The sequence below is a fragment of the Haliaeetus leucocephalus genome, unplaced genomic scaffold (genome assembly GCF_000737465.1).
Source record: "Haliaeetus leucocephalus isolate CR32 unplaced genomic scaffold, Haliaeetus_leucocephalus-4.0 Scaffold616, whole genome shotgun sequence".
NCBI classification, from domain to species: Eukaryota; Metazoa; Chordata; class Aves; order Accipitriformes; family Accipitridae; genus Haliaeetus; species Haliaeetus leucocephalus.
The window spans coordinates 3,249,992-3,266,779 of NW_010973052.1; the positions used below are offsets into that span (position 1 = coordinate 3,249,992).

At 49.5% G+C, this 16,788-nt stretch overlaps 1 protein-coding gene across 1 annotated transcript in view; it reads right to left on the reverse strand.

Annotated features, from left to right (window-relative positions):
* Nucleotides 1-13,625, reverse strand: part of AMOTL1 (angiomotin like 1) — a 44,717-nt gene extending 31,092 nt beyond the window's left edge. The window contains exons 1-3 of the mRNA XM_010578216.1: nt 12,805-13,625; nt 8,284-8,297; nt 7,992-8,003 (exon numbers count right to left, since the gene is read on the reverse strand). Of these exons, the coding sequence (XP_010576518.1) occupies nt 7,992-8,003; nt 8,284-8,297; nt 12,805-13,625 (847 nt within the window). The remainder of the gene's footprint in view (nt 1-7,991; nt 8,004-8,283; nt 8,298-12,804) is intronic.
* Nucleotides 13,626-16,788: the final 3,163 nt, after the last annotated feature.

Sequence of the window (16,788 nt, forward strand, 5' to 3'; positions counted from 1 at the left end):
TGGGGAAGGCGTTAGAGCCGCGCGCCCTCAAAATGCACGCAGGAGCTGTCACCTAATGACTGCGCGGTTTATTAATAGAGTTATAACTGTACGGTCGTGATTCCGGTCCTTAGTCACTCCTAAATACCAACAATCGCAGCAGGATTTGGCAAATTGTCTCCTCGCCTGCTCTTGACAGGGATGTATACGTCCGGTACGAACAGATAAAAGAAGCATTGACTTGAAAACGGCATTTTTGCCTAGGTGTGCAGTTAGTATTTCAGCAGCCAGCCAGCCTCTCCCTGCCCCCCTTGCCACAAACCCCACCACTGAGAAGCCGGCAGGCTCGAAGGAAACACAAGGGATGCATTACTCACCCTTCGAACACCGCTCCCTGCCTGGAGCGAGACCAGCTGATCGGCTGAATTGGGAGGTGAAAGGAAGTGATGTGAGCGAAGCGGCATCCCCGAGCGGCTTCAGCAAGCAGCAAAGGGAAGAGCTGCTGCGGAGCTACTGGAGGCACGGCCCCGGTCAATCACAGCGAGCCAAGAAAGCCATCTTCCAGTGCGAGACCTGATTGTGTCACTCCCCGACTAACGGCATCCATCATCCACCAGGCTCGTGTTGGGGAACGATAAGAAGCGAGCTGGCAGCAGTCTTGCTTGTGGGCTAGGCTTTCTGATGGCGGGTGGCTCTTTAATTCACCCAAGTCACAATTTGCAATGGCTGGAGGATAACCCAGGAGGACACCTTAGCAGTGAGGGTAACCCTATGGCTCGTGGCCAGGTGGGACCGGAGTCTCTCACTTCTGTCCTGCATTTCAGCCCTGTGATATCGAGAAGGGAGACTGCCCCTGTTTCAAAAGGGGGAAATTCAGGCAGGGAGCAGCTCAAAGCTTGTCTGCACCAGACCCATCTCCATCCACCGCACAGGCAGCCTCGGAGCCTCAGCCAGGGTGAGCAGCCCCATGCAGAGCCTCACTGTGCACAGGCTGAGCCACTCCTCAGCCCAGATGCCAAAGTTGTGACGTTTCTACACCACGCTTGTCTAAGAGACTCAACCCAGACCACAGGGGACATCTGTGTCAGAGCCTGGTTTGGCTGGAAAATAAGCTGGCTGCTGGACTCCACCTGAAGTCTGCAATCAAGCACCTTCTGAAAGTTGTATTTTAGCTTAACCACAAGCTATTAGGCTTGCTGTAGCTATCATTGTCTTTATTTCTGTACCCTACACGAGGCAGGAGACCTAACAAACAGATGTATTTACCTCATTTGGCCTCAAAGATCCATGAATGCTATTTTTTAGACAGACTATTTTGTGCTATATAAATACATAATAAATATGATTACCGTTGTCTTCAGCACCTACACAGCTTCTCAAAGCGGGGTTTTCAAAAGCTCTCAGCATTGGCCTAATTCTACTGACAATAACCCATCACTGCCTTCAACTGCAGCAGAACAAGATGAAAAGTGAATGCAATTTTAAAGCCCTGCCCTAAAAGTGAACAGCGCTGCTCTAACAAGCTTGTCCCCACCAAGCCTCACAATGGCAAGGAAAGCCAGCAATTCAGTCGTGTCTTCTGTCCAAACTAGAGGGAAGGCAAATGGGTCCCTGCAGGCCCCCAGAGGCAGTGCACGCACAGCCCTACGCTCCCATCCCGGCATTCATGCTTTGCCCAATGCATCCACCGTGGCACAGAAATGTATTGAAATGGAGCAAAGACCAGCTATGATCCCATTCCTGAAAAGCAGCACACTGCTAACCTGCCCAGCAGCACAGACCTTCGTCCAGGCTCAGTGTCCTTGGGAAGAAGATCCCAGCCAAGCTTCATGCAGCCACCATTGGGAAAGCCAGTGCTGAGCTCACCCTGGCCTCCAGATGGCTTTTACCTGCGCAGCATGAACACACCCTAAGGCCATGTCTCCCCATGTAAATTAAACATCCATGGAAGCAACTCAGGAGCACAGCAGAGGAGCCATTGCCTCCAGGCAGCTCCCAGGGCCAGGAGGGTTTGCTCTCAGCCCCAGGCATGTTACTTCTCTGGCAAAGGTGCAGTCTAATGAGTTAGGAGCTAAACGTCTACTGAAAGTGGATAAAACTTTCCAAAGAACAGGAAGACAGGAAAGTCAGCTGTATGGCACTTTACATACAGCCAACAAAACATACAGTAATTCAGAGAATCATAGACTGGTCTGGGTTAGAAGGGACCTTAAAGATCATCTAGTCCAAATCCCCTGCCATAGGCAGGGATATCTTTCACTAGATCAGGTTGCTCAAAGCCCCATCCAACCTGACCCTGAACACTTCCCATGATGGGGCATCCAACAACTACTCAGAGCAACCTGTTCCAGTGTCTTACCACCCTCAGCATAAAGAAGTTCTTCCTTATGTCCAATCTAATCTACCCTCTTTCAGTTTAAAACCATTGGCCTTTGTCCTGTCACTATAGGCCTTGGTAAAAAGTCTCTCTCCATCTTTCTTATAAGCCTCCTTTAAGTATTGAAAGGCCGCAGTAAGGTCTCCCTGGACCCTTCTCTTTGCCAGGTTGAACAATCCCAACTCTCTCAGCCTTTCCTCACAGGAGAGGTGTTCCATCCCTCTGATCATTTTTGTGGCCCTCCTCCGGACCCACTCCAACAGGTCCATGTCTTGTACTGAGGACCCCAGGACTGGATCAGTACTCCGGGTGGGGTCTTATGAGAGCAGAGGAGAAGGGGAGAATCACCTCCCTCGACCTTTTGGCCACCCTTCTTCTGATGCAGCCCTGGACACAAATGGCTTTTTGAGCTGCAAGCGCACGTTGCTGGTTCATGTCCAATTTTTCATCCCCAAGTCCTTCTCCACAGGGCTGCTCTAAATCAGTTCATCCCCCAGTCTTTACTGATACTGGGGATTGCCCCAACCCAGATGCAGGACCTTGCACTTGGCCTTGTTGTACTTCATGAGGTTCGCACAGGCCCATTCCTCAAGCCTGTCAAGGTCCCTCTGGGTGGCAAACTTCCCTCTAGCAAATCAATCACACCACTCAGCTTGGTGTCATCTGCAAACTTGCTGATCCCACTGTCCATGTCCTTGATGAAGATATTAAATAGTACAGGTCCCAGTACAGACCCTTGAGGGACACCGCTCATCACTGGTTTCCACAGGGACATTGAGCCATTGACAGTAACTCTTTGGATGTGGCCATCCAGCCAATTCCTTATCCATCTAACAGTCCATCCATCAAACCATATCTCTCCAATTTAGCTGCAAGGATGCTGTGGGGGACTGTATCAAAGGCCTTATAGAAGTCTAGGTAGGTGACATCCATAGTTCTTTCCTTATCCACTGATGCAGTCACTCCATCATAGAAGGCCACTAGATTAGTCAGGCACTATTTGCCCTTGGTGAAGCCATGTTGGCTGTCTCTAATCACCTCCCTGTCCTCCATATGTTTTGACATATCTTCCAGGAGGATCTGTTCCATGATCTTACCATTTCTTAAGAAACACTGCAAAGTTTTAGCCGCTATTGCTGGTGAAAGCTCTGCCCACGCTGGCCCTGCTCACTTGTCTCATGCTGCAGTGCACACCATAGCAGCAATGCAATGGCAGAGAAGCAGGAGAAAGGGAACTACAGCAGTTTTGCTATGCAAAAACACCCCTCATCAAACACCATGCTAGCTGGAGCTGAAAACCCACCAGAGGAAAGGATGCTACCACAGGTCTTTCTTCTGTACTGACTGCAGTGATTTGCAGTGCTGCTCGACATTGCCTTAGCAAGAAGGGGGGCATCGCAACAGGGGGTGTATCATCTTAATCTGGGGTGTTAGGCTGCCTTGCTCTCTTGCATCTGTGATCAGCTGTATGGCCAGAAAGGAGAGGAACATGCATCCCCACCCCCAAGATGACTTTATGGCTGGTATATCTGCACTGTGGCCTTTGGACAGTGCTCAGCAAAACCCAGGGCTGCAAAAGGACTTCTCCCTCAACGTGGTGGTCCCAAGGTAGCCCCAGAGCTCCCAGACAACGGCACTGGATTAAGATGCTGCTCCCTGCTCACCTGTCTTTGGAGTTTACTGCCTCTCCAGCCTCACCACTTCTGTCTGCTGCTGGGACCTTGCAGCAGGGTGCCCTGGGAGGTCACACTGACCTGGGGGGCTCATTTTACCTTCCTTAGACCAAACCCACATCTCCTAGCAGTGCCTGGTGATCTGAGGCCATGCGAGCCAGTAAGCCCAGCGAGCCCTGTGCTGAGCTGCTCTGCAAATCACAAGGACAGCCCACCATGGGCACAGCTCTCACACCATCCCCAGGTCGCCCCTTTCCTTCTGGTGCTCCAGCATGTAAAACCCAGCAAGGGACCCCACACCCATTGTGGGACTGGAATATTTTTTTGCTCAAAAATCCAAACAATAAAGAACATCATGAGCGAGGGATGTCGCTCACAATGCAAAAGATGCTCCATAAGCACATGCAAATGCAGCCAAGCATGCAGCACCTCCTCAGCACTGCCGACAACCGATCTGCACTTGTGCATCTACCACAGCAATTAATTCAGCTATGTGTGAGTTTGTCTTTACCAAAATAAAAGCCACAGCTGATTTGATGCAAGTAAAAGCCCGGCTGTCTGGACACAGTTATACCACTACAAAGATGCAGATTTGCTACAGGTACAGATTTTCTCACTTCTTTACGGGAATAGCTTAGAGCAATATAATTAAATTGATCTCTGAATCTAAACCAGGGGAGATGATAGAGCAATTTTTCTTTTTCATTATGAAGTAGAACAATCTTTGGTCATAGATACACCCTTAAAACGCCTGCAGGAACTCTTAACACTGTACTTTTGGGAAATCTCAACCTCCCATCAGTTTAATCTTTTCACATGCACTTCTGTCTGTCTAGCTTTACACTACAGAGGGAGGAAAGATCCCCAGGATCTCAATTTTCTTGAAACAGCAAACCACTTACTGAGCTACTAAAGATTTACACCCCGTAGCAGCAGCCAGGCACCAGAGTGTCAATAGCCACGGCCACAGGAGAGAAGATTCTTCAAAGTGTTTTCCAGCTTGGAAACTGAATGGGCAAAATCAACATTACACCTTTTGAAGCATGGCTGTTCAACATAATGAACATGTTTCTGACTTTCCTTTTGCTTGTTTAATCTGTCCCGATTTAATTTTGACTTAGCCAACTGCAAAATCTCTGAGTGTATATGCAATAAAATCAACACAGCAATTCACAATAACAAATCAACATTTGTAGAAAAAGGGGAATTATAACATCAGCTTAGTTCACGTCCAACCGCTCATGTAAAGCTCCAAAGAAACGAAGCAATCAGGATTATCCTGAGCTCCTTCAGGCTTAGTAAAGAATGACATTCTCAAAATGCTTCTACTGTATTTTAAATGTTGATCTTACTCTGCATTAGAGCAGGCTAAAATCCTCCAGCCAAACACATTTTCATCAAAAGTGGTCCTTCTTAAAAGCATGAAACTGTGAAACATTATGAGGTTTGGAGATCTCTGCAATACTTCAGCTACGCTTCTATTGAAAACATATTTTTTCGTTGACATTATTGTAGAAGTAGGGCTCCTATATACCTCTGCAATGCAATGTAAAGAAGAAAAAAAGAAAAAAATAAGGAAATCAGCTTTTCAAATGGAGAGCACCAGGCAGGCAGTGAGCCTTTCAAGGGCTACCATCTAGGGTCACCAGACTGCACTCTCTCTTTTAAGTAATGTATAGCTTGCAATATATATAATAGCTTGCTGTATAAAGCTTGCAATAGTGTCTTCAGTAAAATACTTGACCACGGACCTCACTTTCATGAGAAATCCCTCAGAATTCAGCAAGGCCACCCAAGCCCCCACATTTAGGCATGGTCTTAATACACCTCTTATACTGAAACCCCCGGGAGCAAGAATGACCAACACAGAGGAATTTTGGGGGAATTTGTAGCTGTATGTAGGAATAAGAAACCCCGAAAGGACAATTAATGATAAAGTCCACTTGCTGTTGACTACCAGGAAATTGTAAAAACAGAAGAGTGATTGCTTGATAAAGCAGGGCAGTATTAGGAAGTAATAAAACAAAAATGCCTATAAATGTTCTGGAAAGGAAAGTCCACCTCTGCTCTGCTACAGGTACAATGCAGCTCTTCTATGTAGGGAGGGAGAGCGTCCAGTGGAGGAAGGACTTTGTTTCCAACATACCATGGCATTTACATTCATAATTAAAATGCCCACCTCTAACCTATTTAGCTCATCTTTCTCTGAATGCTCTGCCCTCCTTTGCCTCTAGGGCAGACTGGCCTACTTCATCTCTTGAAGACTATCCCAAGGGAATTCATCTCACAACTTCACACATCTACTATGGATGCTCTAGCTGAGTCAGTGAAGAGAAATAAGCGTTTCTGGGGTGCAGTTCTTTGAAGCTGCCTCAGGCTTTTACCTTACAATGAGAGTAAAAAGTGCATGAAAGGTGCTTATTCCTGCCCATCGACCAGGAACCTTGAGTGCGAATACTAACCTCAGACCCAGGTGTCTACCTGACTTCAGCTATGACTTCTACAGTTGTGAAGCAGACTTGAAATGCTATTCTTTGTAGCTGTGAATGACATAGACGAATCAGTGTTGTCACTGTGCAGGAAAAGACAGGATCCTGGGAAAGTCAGTAAGGCCAGTCTGATGGTCATGGTGCAAGGAAACACAGTTATAGACCCATCATTAAATGTTGATACAGCCAGAAATGGGAGAAGACTTTCCATAGCCAAGACATAGCCTTCATAGTATCCTCTGGCTTGCAGAATCAGCAACAGTTGTAGCACCTTATAAACACAAAGGGCGGCAGACCTGGACTCATATCTCCAGAATTCACTATTTTGTTAGTGAAAACAATTGTTAGTAACAAATTAGTGCTGGAAGGACTTGGCATGGCTTCTTAGGGCGTGATTACATCAAAATTTTCAGGGCAAAATTATCATCTGAAAAGACGCACGCTGTATTAAACATACCCTCCATAGTTAAGAGAGGGAGAGGATATTGTATTTCTTCACAGGGATCCATACTCAGAACAGATACTCTTTCTAAAGCCCAGCTAATTTTCAGCAAAGGAAAAGCTGCCTTCCTCAACTTCTGTACTCCTAGAGGAACCAACCAGGATAATAACACAGAAGGGTAAGGAGAAATGTCAGGGGCATCACCCAAGCTGTGGGAACAGCTTCATTTCTCTTTCATTTATTTTAATGAAAGGCAGATTAGACCAGGAGAGAATACAAAGCTCTTCTGCAGGGCAGCCAGCATCCACGTCAGCTGGAAGCACAGCCTCCATCCCATGCTCATGCTTGGCTGTCCTGGTTTCAGCTGGGATAGAGTTAATTTTCTTTCTAGTAGCTGGTATAGTGTTATGTTTTGGGTTCAGTATGAGAAGAATGCTGATAACACACTGATGTTTTCAGTTGTTGCTAAATAATGTTTAGACTAAGTAAGTCAAGGATTTTCCAGCTTCTGATGCCCAGCCAGCAAGAAGGCTGGAGGGGCACAAGAAGTTGGGAGGGGACACAGCCAGGGCAGCTGACCCCAACTGGCCAAAGGGGTATTCCATACCGTGTGACGTCATGCCCAGTATATAAACTGGGGGGAGTTGGCCTGGCAGGGGGATCACTGCTCAGGAACTAACTGGGCATTGGTCAGCGAGTGGTGAGCAATTGCATTGTGCATCACTTGCTTTGTATATTCCAATCCTTTTATTATTATTATTGTTATTATCATTATTAGTTTCTTCCTTTCTGTTCTACTAAATTGTTCTTATCTCAACCCACAAGTTTTACCTTTTTTTCCCTGATTGTCTTCCCCATCCCACTGGGTGGTGGAGTGAGTGAATGGCTGCGTGGTACTTGGCTGCTGGCTGGGGTTAGACCATGACATTTGGCTATCCTCGCAGTGAAACGCCAGCAGAAGTCAGCTTGGGCATGACATCCCTCGGCTCAGCCATGCTGCCAGCGTGCCCGCCTGCCTGGGGTGTCTCGGAGAGGAAAAGGAGCTCCTTGTAGTCCCCTCAGCAGCCACAGACATGTGGTTGAATGAGTAAATATCAACAGGTTGTGTGAAAACAGCAGTAATGTGTGTGGGGGGGGTTAGTACACAAATAACCAGAGAAGCCACAGACTATTCCAGCAGTTGAATATAGGCTTCTACCTCCAGGCAGGGTGGAATTTTATGAGGCACATAAAAACCTGGTATATCTTTAAAAACAGCCCAGATTTATTCTTCAGTTGCATGCCACTTTTTAAGATGCATGGATTAAATCAGAATTAAAAGACGTCTGCATGATTGACTTGTGCATGTAGCCATGAATAAAGTCCCCCTCACCAAGCAGCGGTGTTTCCAGTTCAAGGCTTCATTTACATTATATCTGCTTTTTATTAATGGTGCGGAGACCAAAATCATTCTGGATAAAAGATACCAGGATCTGACAAGGAACACTGGAAGCAAAGAAGAGAATTCACTGCATTGAGTGATCTGGATCACTGCTTCAGCAGGGCATGGAGAAACAAAATGGACTTGAGCAGGCCCAAGTTCATCCACCCAGGAATAAATACAGCGAGCTACAGTAAAAGGGTGGGAAATCCTACCCTGGGCTGCGACTACCCTCACATGCCTGACCAGATAACAAGGGGTGCCAATATCTCAAACGGCAAGTGTTAATGAGCTACGTAAACAAGGAACACTGAGTCGCATTGCAGAGGTGATATTATACCTGATTAGCCTCTGTTTCAGCTGGTACTGCAACAGTGTCCAGGTTGGCTTTCCACAGTGAAAAAAGGGGGTTTGACAACAGTGAAATAATTACGGGGCTCCAAGCTCCGTCTGTTAAATGCATTAAAGGACCAATAGCACAAGGATCCTCACTGTATCTGACAAAGATATTGCAAAATCCCAACTGGTAACTAGAAAATACAGACTAAAACTAAGATGCAGATCTGTGCCAGAGATGGCAATTAGCTAGTGGAATAAGTCTGTAAAGGTCATGATGGATTCTCCAGACAGAGAGTGTTATAATCACCAGGACTGAACATTTCGCAAACTGGAATTAAATCACGGTGTTGTGCAAAAGACTGAAGTAGATTATTTCCAAGCCCTTTTACCTGACAAGCTGCGACTCTCTGAACATGCACCTACGGAAAGTTAGCAAAGACACCATTCAGGAATAGCTGCACATCTAGGAAAGGAAAGGTTTTCTAAAGATTATTACACTTGGCCAACTTAAAGCATTCAAAAGTCGTGAGTCAGGGCCCCAAGCATCATGCAACTGGCTTAAAAATACTGATATTTTAAACCAGGAACAAATATCGGCTCCTTTTTATTTGCCTTCTGGTTTTTTGGCCTTTTAAGCTTCATGGTTAAAGCTCTGCTCTGCAATCGTAATCTCCATAAAGCAGAGGTCACTAAGTCTAATTTATATAAACGCTGAGGTTACCACAGCTTCATATGACTCTAGAAGGTCTTCAGGACAATACCAAATATCTTGAGATTTACAGTAAAGTTGTGAGATTTCACCACGGTGATTATAAAGGCAATGTTCCCTTTAAAACCAGTGATGTGCAAAAAAAAAGCCAAACCAAAAAAGCAAGTTAAGCTGCAGTTATCCAATCTCCTTCAACAGCGCCCTGCCAGCATTTGTGGGTTTCCAGCCACATTTCCCTTGTCACAGAAGGACTGGGGAGAAGTTGGGGATCGGTGACCCTCCAGGTCTTTTCCATCCCTGGTATCTATGGGTGCTTCCCCTGGACCGATGCAGCTCTGTGCTTCTCTCCTCTCTTTTCTGGAAGGCAGAAGCCTTTTGCGCAGTCCCTGTCCAGAGGACACCAGGATGGATGGGCTGAGGAACAGACACGGCCAGGACAGAGGGAAGGAGATGCCGGGATATATGAGATTCCCATCTGACTACAGGCAAAGCTTTGTTTCCATTAGCTTCTTTCCCAGGCCCTCCCAATGAAGTGAAAGCTGGAGTTTCTCACCTCACTTGCTCCTCTAACAGAGAACAGCCTCTCCAAACCCTAGTCTTCCATTGACCTTATGAAATCGGGTAGTCCCCTACCTCGACCTCTCTTATCAAGGTCCTCCATCCCAGCCAGGGGGGAGGGCTGTGAGTCTCCCCAGAGCCCAGGTAAGGGGGGAAGCAGTGAGCAAGAGCAGAGGCACAGGAAGGTTTGCACTTGGGAGCAACCCAGCAGCATAACACAGCCCCCAGCTCTCCTCCAGCAGGGCTCAGGGGCTGCAGCCCAGACAAGTCCTGTAGCAGAGATGGGGCTGACATCCCCAGACAGGTAACTGGCCTTAACCCTCTCCATAGAGAGGAATATTTGTGGCAGAGGCCATTTTGTGAAATTGCATTTTAACCACGCTCATTCCAGCCCTGGGCAAGCCCACCCTGAGACGCAGCCCAAGATGCGTGCGGGGATGCACCGGAGCACAGCTGCTGCAAGACAGAGAAATGGCAAGTGATGAGCACACTGGGATTACTGCCACTTCCTAAAGGCTTTTGTCACCCAAATCTTCTCAGGTAACAGGGCTGTAAGGGGATCTACAGCCCATGGGGCCAATTATAAGCTCGGATATGGCACAGGAAAAGAAACCAAACCAGCTCATACCAATTAAGAACAAGTCTGGGTAATGCCAACAGTGAATATGTTAGTGTGCTCAAGCAAAGTAAAAGGATGATGTTCCTGTATCAAAAAATATCACAGAAAAAAGCCCGAGATGAGGATGAAGACCACTGCTTGCCGACATCTCATGTGCAGCCAAACGTCTACGCAGCCGCTGGCACTGTGCAACACAACAGCACAAGATACAGTCTGCAAGTGAGCAACTGTCCTGCTAGCGCTAATTACCACCTAAAACATAGCCAGCAGGAACACGTAGGTAGGAAACATCCCCCAAAATCCAGGCACCATGTGAAAGGAGCTAAGAAGGACCTGAAAAACCCTGTCTGTGCACCAGGACCCAGAACCACCTTAGAAAAAGCACAAGAGAGACCATACGCCTTAGACCAAACCTAGCTTTGGTGAAAAACCCCCCAGCTATGCCAAACTCCTAACCTACCCCTGGAAACACATGCTGGAGTAGCCAGCAGGAATATATGCAAACCGAGAGGTATTCAGGCCCTTGCTGAGCCGCAAGAAAGACACCACTCAAAATTTTTTAGTAAGTCTGCAAACCGCAGTGGCTCTGCTCTGCCACGCTGCCAGTCTTCTGCTGCACAACACATCCCCCCAGTGCCCCCAAACCTGCCAGGAGGGACATTCCTCCACTGTCATGCGAAGAAAACAGCATGCAAGGGTAGCAGGTATCCCCTCTGCAGTGTGATTTGGGAGTTAAACCATGCTGCCTTACTGGGAATGAGCAGTAACCACCATCATGAGCTGGGGGCTTTCTCCCCACAGCTGCTGGGGTGATCCAGCAGGACGCTGGGATAAGGCCAGGGTCTGGCCAGCACTGCCAGTGTGGAAAGCTGTACTGAAATCAAGGGGTTTCTCAGCATTAACCTTGCTGATCAGGCACCTGGACAAGGTTTTGAAACTCGCCCCAAAGGGTTTCCCACTCAACACCAGTGCCGTTCCCAGTTAGCTGCAGCAGTGCATGCAGCACCCTGGTCCACTTGGTTACACGGACTCAGCAGAACAGACTCTGTGGGTATTGAATCAGCATTTTCAGAGTAATAAAAACCCCCAAACCAGCTCCTTTTCTGCGGGGATCAATCTGCTTGGTGCTGGAGACGTTTGTTAGCACCGCGAATCGCTGCGGCAGAGCACGGCCCCAGCTCGACCCCGTTGCCCTCGAGTTCGTATAGCTGTTCCTTAGCATAAACAGAGATTTTTGCTGAGCTCTTAAGAATATCATCTCACTCTGAAAAAATTGCACAAACTCCGCACAGTGGTAGGCTGGTAATCTAAACATGTATAGCTGAAGGAAGGCCAGCGTCACTCAGTGCAGGCCCTCCGCTTGTCACAACTGCCTTGCAACGTTCATCAAAGCAACGCTCCGAGTTCCTCCCCGTCTTGACACGAAACCCGTCACTTTTGCAAACACAGAAAGGCAGAGCATTCACCCCCTGATTTCATGCCTCACGAATTGCAGAAAGGAAGAGCCAGGTCAGCTGCGCCATCTTTTCTCTGTGCCTGCACTGTGGCAAAATAGGTGCATGCAACTTAAGTCAACGCCAACAAAACCTTTGGGGATTTTGGGGTCGGAAAAGACTTAATGAGGCAGCTTGCAACACGAAAACCACCCACAACCACAGCAGACAACACCAGCCTTCCAAACCCAGCAAAATATTGTCTGTGCGGTCAAAAAGATAGGGATGAGACGGAGAAACACTTGTATTTAAGTACAGCAAGGAAAAGGGAGCCCCCAACGCGCGGGCTTGCCTCTGAAGGCAGCAAACCCGCCTGGGTGCTGCGCAGGGCCCGCACCGCTCACGGGGATCAGCTCGCAATGAGTAAACGCTCTGGATTATTTTTAAGGCGCTTGGAATAAACCCGCGCTCACCGGGAGGCCCGGCGGGAGGGGCCCGGTACCCTGCAAGCCCCACGTGAGCTCTGCTGGGAAGATTTCAGCAGGGCATAAGCAGCGTGTATGCTTTATACGGCCCTCCTGGAGATGGAGGTGCCTCCGCCAGCCATCCCATGCAGGCCCGGCCGCGGGGGTGTGACGTCCCCCTGAGGCCGCAGCTCGCAGGGGTCGCGTCTACGCCAGGCCCAAGCCCCGCAGAAGCCGCCTCCTCCAGCCAAGGCCGGATCAGGCCCCTGCGGCAAACCCGCCGCCCCGCTGACGGCCATTACCTGCTGACCCCGTACTCCGGGGGCGGCTGGTAGCGGACGAGGGCCACCTCCGCCCGGGCGGGCTGGGGGGCGGCGTAGGAGGCCTTGAGGACATCCTGCGCCGGCTGCTCGCCGTAGAAGAGCCCGTGCTCCTGCGCCTTGCTGCCGGGAGCCGCCGCCTTGCCTTTGTAGGGGTACTCGGGCGGCGGGCCCCGCGGGTCCGCGGCCTTGCCGGGCGGCGGGGCCGCCTTGAAGCCCTTCCCGCCCCCCGGGGCCGGGGGGTGCTGCTTGGCCCCGTTCCTCTCCAGCGAGAGCTGCATGATCCTCTCGCTCAGCGAGCGGACGTGGCCCTGCTTCAGCTCCTTCAGCGCCTCGTCCTTATGCGCCTGCCCGCTGTTGGCCCGGTTCACCGTCGGCCTCCCCTCCGTCCTGGACTTCTGGCCGGACGCGCCATAAAAACCCGGCGCGGCGGCGGCCGGCGGCGGCTGGCCTCGGAAGAACTGAGACTGGGCCTTGGCCTCCTCGTAGGTGGGGAGCTCCTCGGTGCCGTGCGGGGGCTGCGGGGCCCGGGGCTGCTTCTCCATCGCAGCACCGTCCCCCTGGTGCTCCTGCCCCTGCGGTTCCTGCCGCCCCGACGGCTGGACCATTGGCGGGTCTTCGGGCGCGAGGTTTTCTGCGGAAGAGAGAGTGCTGGCAGTGCTGTTGGAGGGGCCGGCGCTGCCCGTCGCCTGGTGCTGTATGGCCAGCAGGTTCATGTTCTCGCTGGGGTTGCCATACCTCAGCCGCTCCTGGATCAGGCGCTGCAGGACGGTGCCGGCTGCCACCTCCTCCGCCCCTCGCATCTCCGCCTCTGGGACCCGGCGGAAGCTGGGTGGGCGCAGGGTGCAGAGGGTCTCCTCAGCTGGGCAGGGAGAGAGAGAGGCGGCCGTTAGCTCTGCTGCCCGGGAGGGCCGGTGTCCCCCCGCCTTTCTTCCCCTCCTACGCCCCACCACTCTCACCCCATGCCCAGGACGCACCCCAGGGGCAGCGCCCTGCCAGGGTCCCCCCGGCAGCAGAGGAGAAGTGGCTGGAAGCCACCGAAGGAGGCAGGGCACTGCTCCCTGCTTGTCCCCCCCGCCCAGGTCATCCCTAATTCTGTTCTCAGTGACCCCTAAAAACATACTCCCACTCCCTCCCTGGCCCTCCCGTCCATACTATTCCATGCGCCCCATACCCACAGCTCTGAACCCCCTCCCAAGTCAGCGGAGGGACAGGCGATGCCACAGGGAAATTTGGTCTCTTCTAAAATACGAATGGAATAGAACAGAATAGAACGGAATAGAATAGAACAGAACAGAATGGAATATTTCAGTTGGAAGGGACCTACGATGATCATCTAGTCCAACTGCCTGACCACTTCAGGGCTGACCAAAACTTAAAGCATGTTGTTAAGGGCATTGTCCAAACGCCTCTTAAACACTGACAGGCTTGGGGCATCCACCACCTCTCTCGGAAGCCTGTTCCAGGGTTTGACCTCCTCCCTGGAGATGCCTCGCATGGCTTAGAGAGGCAGCCTGTATGGCAATACTAAACGAGGTGCTGCATTTTTGATGGCCAGTCAGGTGAGTCAAATCCCCTCCTAAGTGCACTGCCTGCCACAGCAAAATAAAATGCAGAATGTGTCACAGAAAAACTGTGAAATGACACTGAAAATAAATGGGTCCTAAAAGTGTAGTTAAAGAATAACCTGTGCTCTGGCATCTTCCCCTAAAACTGCAATTTCCCTTCTGGCCAATAACACTATTTCTAAGGGAGTCAATACTAACTGTTGTCATTTTGCAGGCGTTACTGTCATAGATGTAATGCCAGCATTTTAAAAAGAGCACAGACGGATTAGCTACACAGCCCTAACACAGGCTACTGAAGTCATTCAGAGGCAATGGCACCGTTTTTGCACTATTTATGCAGTAGAGCTTGCCTGCAGCTAAGCATCTAATAGCATATAACCATGGCTGGGAGGTTAGAATCCCTCCCTCCTGGAGCCCTCCTCCCACACCCATCCCAAAAGTGGTGTAAAACGTCTGTCTGAAGAGTGTCTGAGCCCAGAGGTGTGCTCCTGAAAGACCCCAGTGTGGACAAAAGTGAGAATAAGCCCACGGCTCTGGACAGAGACCTCCCATGTCCCTAGGCAAGAAGGAGGTGCTGTTTTCAGTTCAGTTTTTTGAGGTCATTCCTGGCAACTTTCCGTCTCTCCTGCTGTTTCCAATTCTCAGAGGAGTTTGTCAGAAGGACTTACATTTGGTTTTTGGCATTTGAAAGTAGTTAAAAAGCAAACTTTTTCTTGAGGTCTGGTATTTCCCTGAGGTTTCATCAGTTACTGCACATGCTGTGGGATAACATATACAACCCCGATGCCAGAGGGGAAGAAAAGCCTTCAACTCTTAACTACAAGAATAGGTCATTTCCACTAACATTGCTGTGGCAAAAGCCTTAAAGATCATTGTGGGGCTCGAGGGGGAGAGATTCCCAGGCTGTTTCACTCCACACCTGCCCTACAAGATACACCTCTCCTGCCTTCCCTGAGACAATGTTATCCGCCTGCCAGTCTGACTCACTGGGGTTGCAGCCTGGCCACCAGCTTTCAGAGGGTCTGTCAGCTCCCCGGGGAAGGCGTTTGAGCCAGCAAGATGCACAGACACACACACATCTCCATCTACCTGTTTGCACAACAGCCAAGTATCCATTTATTTTATATGTCCCTATAGTTATAGCAAACTCTTACTGCTTTATTCATGTTATTATCACAGGACACAGAAGCCTCACCATACTGGACATTTTTGCAGACATGCAATAAAAATCTCCCTAACATACCAGAAAGCTCACAGTCTAGGTTGTTAGACTATGCCCGAGATAAGCCTGAGGAAAGTGGATAAAGCCAATGTCACATGGTCAAGGCAGCTCTTTATCATACATGAGAAGGATTTCCACCCCTGCACTAGTCATCTGTTAGCAACCCTATATCTGGGAGATGTACTTTAGCTGCCTATTATGGAGATCAAAGGATTGACCACAGTGAGCCTAACACAGGGTGCCTGCGGTCCTGCTCCATCAGATAAAAGCTACGGACCTCGATCCAGCTGCTGAAGAGCAGACATGTCCTGAAGGACAAGCAGAAATGCTGCATCCTCTGCAAGCACAGGTGACAAATGATGGTGGGTCATAACACTCAAGTCAAAGGTAACTCCCCTTTGACTCTACCGAGGATGAGAAGCTGGCCTTCAGCTCTGTAAATATTATTTGTAAATGGTCTGAACGGCTCAATTTATGCTTCGGGAGCAGCCTGGAAGTAAATGTGGTGGGTTCGTATGGAAGCGTGGCCACGCACTTACCAGCTTTTTCTTTGGCACTGATCGCTTCGGATGTTAGGGGAGAAACTTCATGCCTGCCAGCAAACAACTGGTGATCCTGGTAAAGAAAGCCAGTGTCTTCTAGTACCTGGACTGGGCTGGTAGGCTTGTAACAAACAGATGTGGAGCCTGTAAGAAAGAAGAATGGGATGTCAGTAAAGAAACCACTTGAATGACCAAATATAAAGCCATGACTTATGACAGAAGGCCAAAAAAATTTTCTTGAGCATGGCTAGGTGCCTAAGAAGCCCTGCTGAGGCCACTGAGCAAACCACCTCTCCTGTCCTCACCACCCAAATAACACATTAGCTCTGAGGAATAAGAAGCAGCCACCAAGTCATCAGTGCTGTTTTATGCACCAACCCAGCCTGGCCTTCAAAGTCCCCAGTCCAGGCACAAAGCAAGGCCTATAAGAGCTAACAGTGACAAATGACAGCCTCACAAATCAAGGCATGGCCCCAGGACATGAAGCCAACAGAGCCAGCGTAAAACTGAAAGAGGGAGTGAGTAAAAAAAAAGGAAAGAAGGATAGGTGAGGACCCAGCCACACATTCAACAGGGCTAAAGTCTGGGACAGGCTTTACCACTAAATCTGCTCATGAATCTGCTCAGGTTCAGC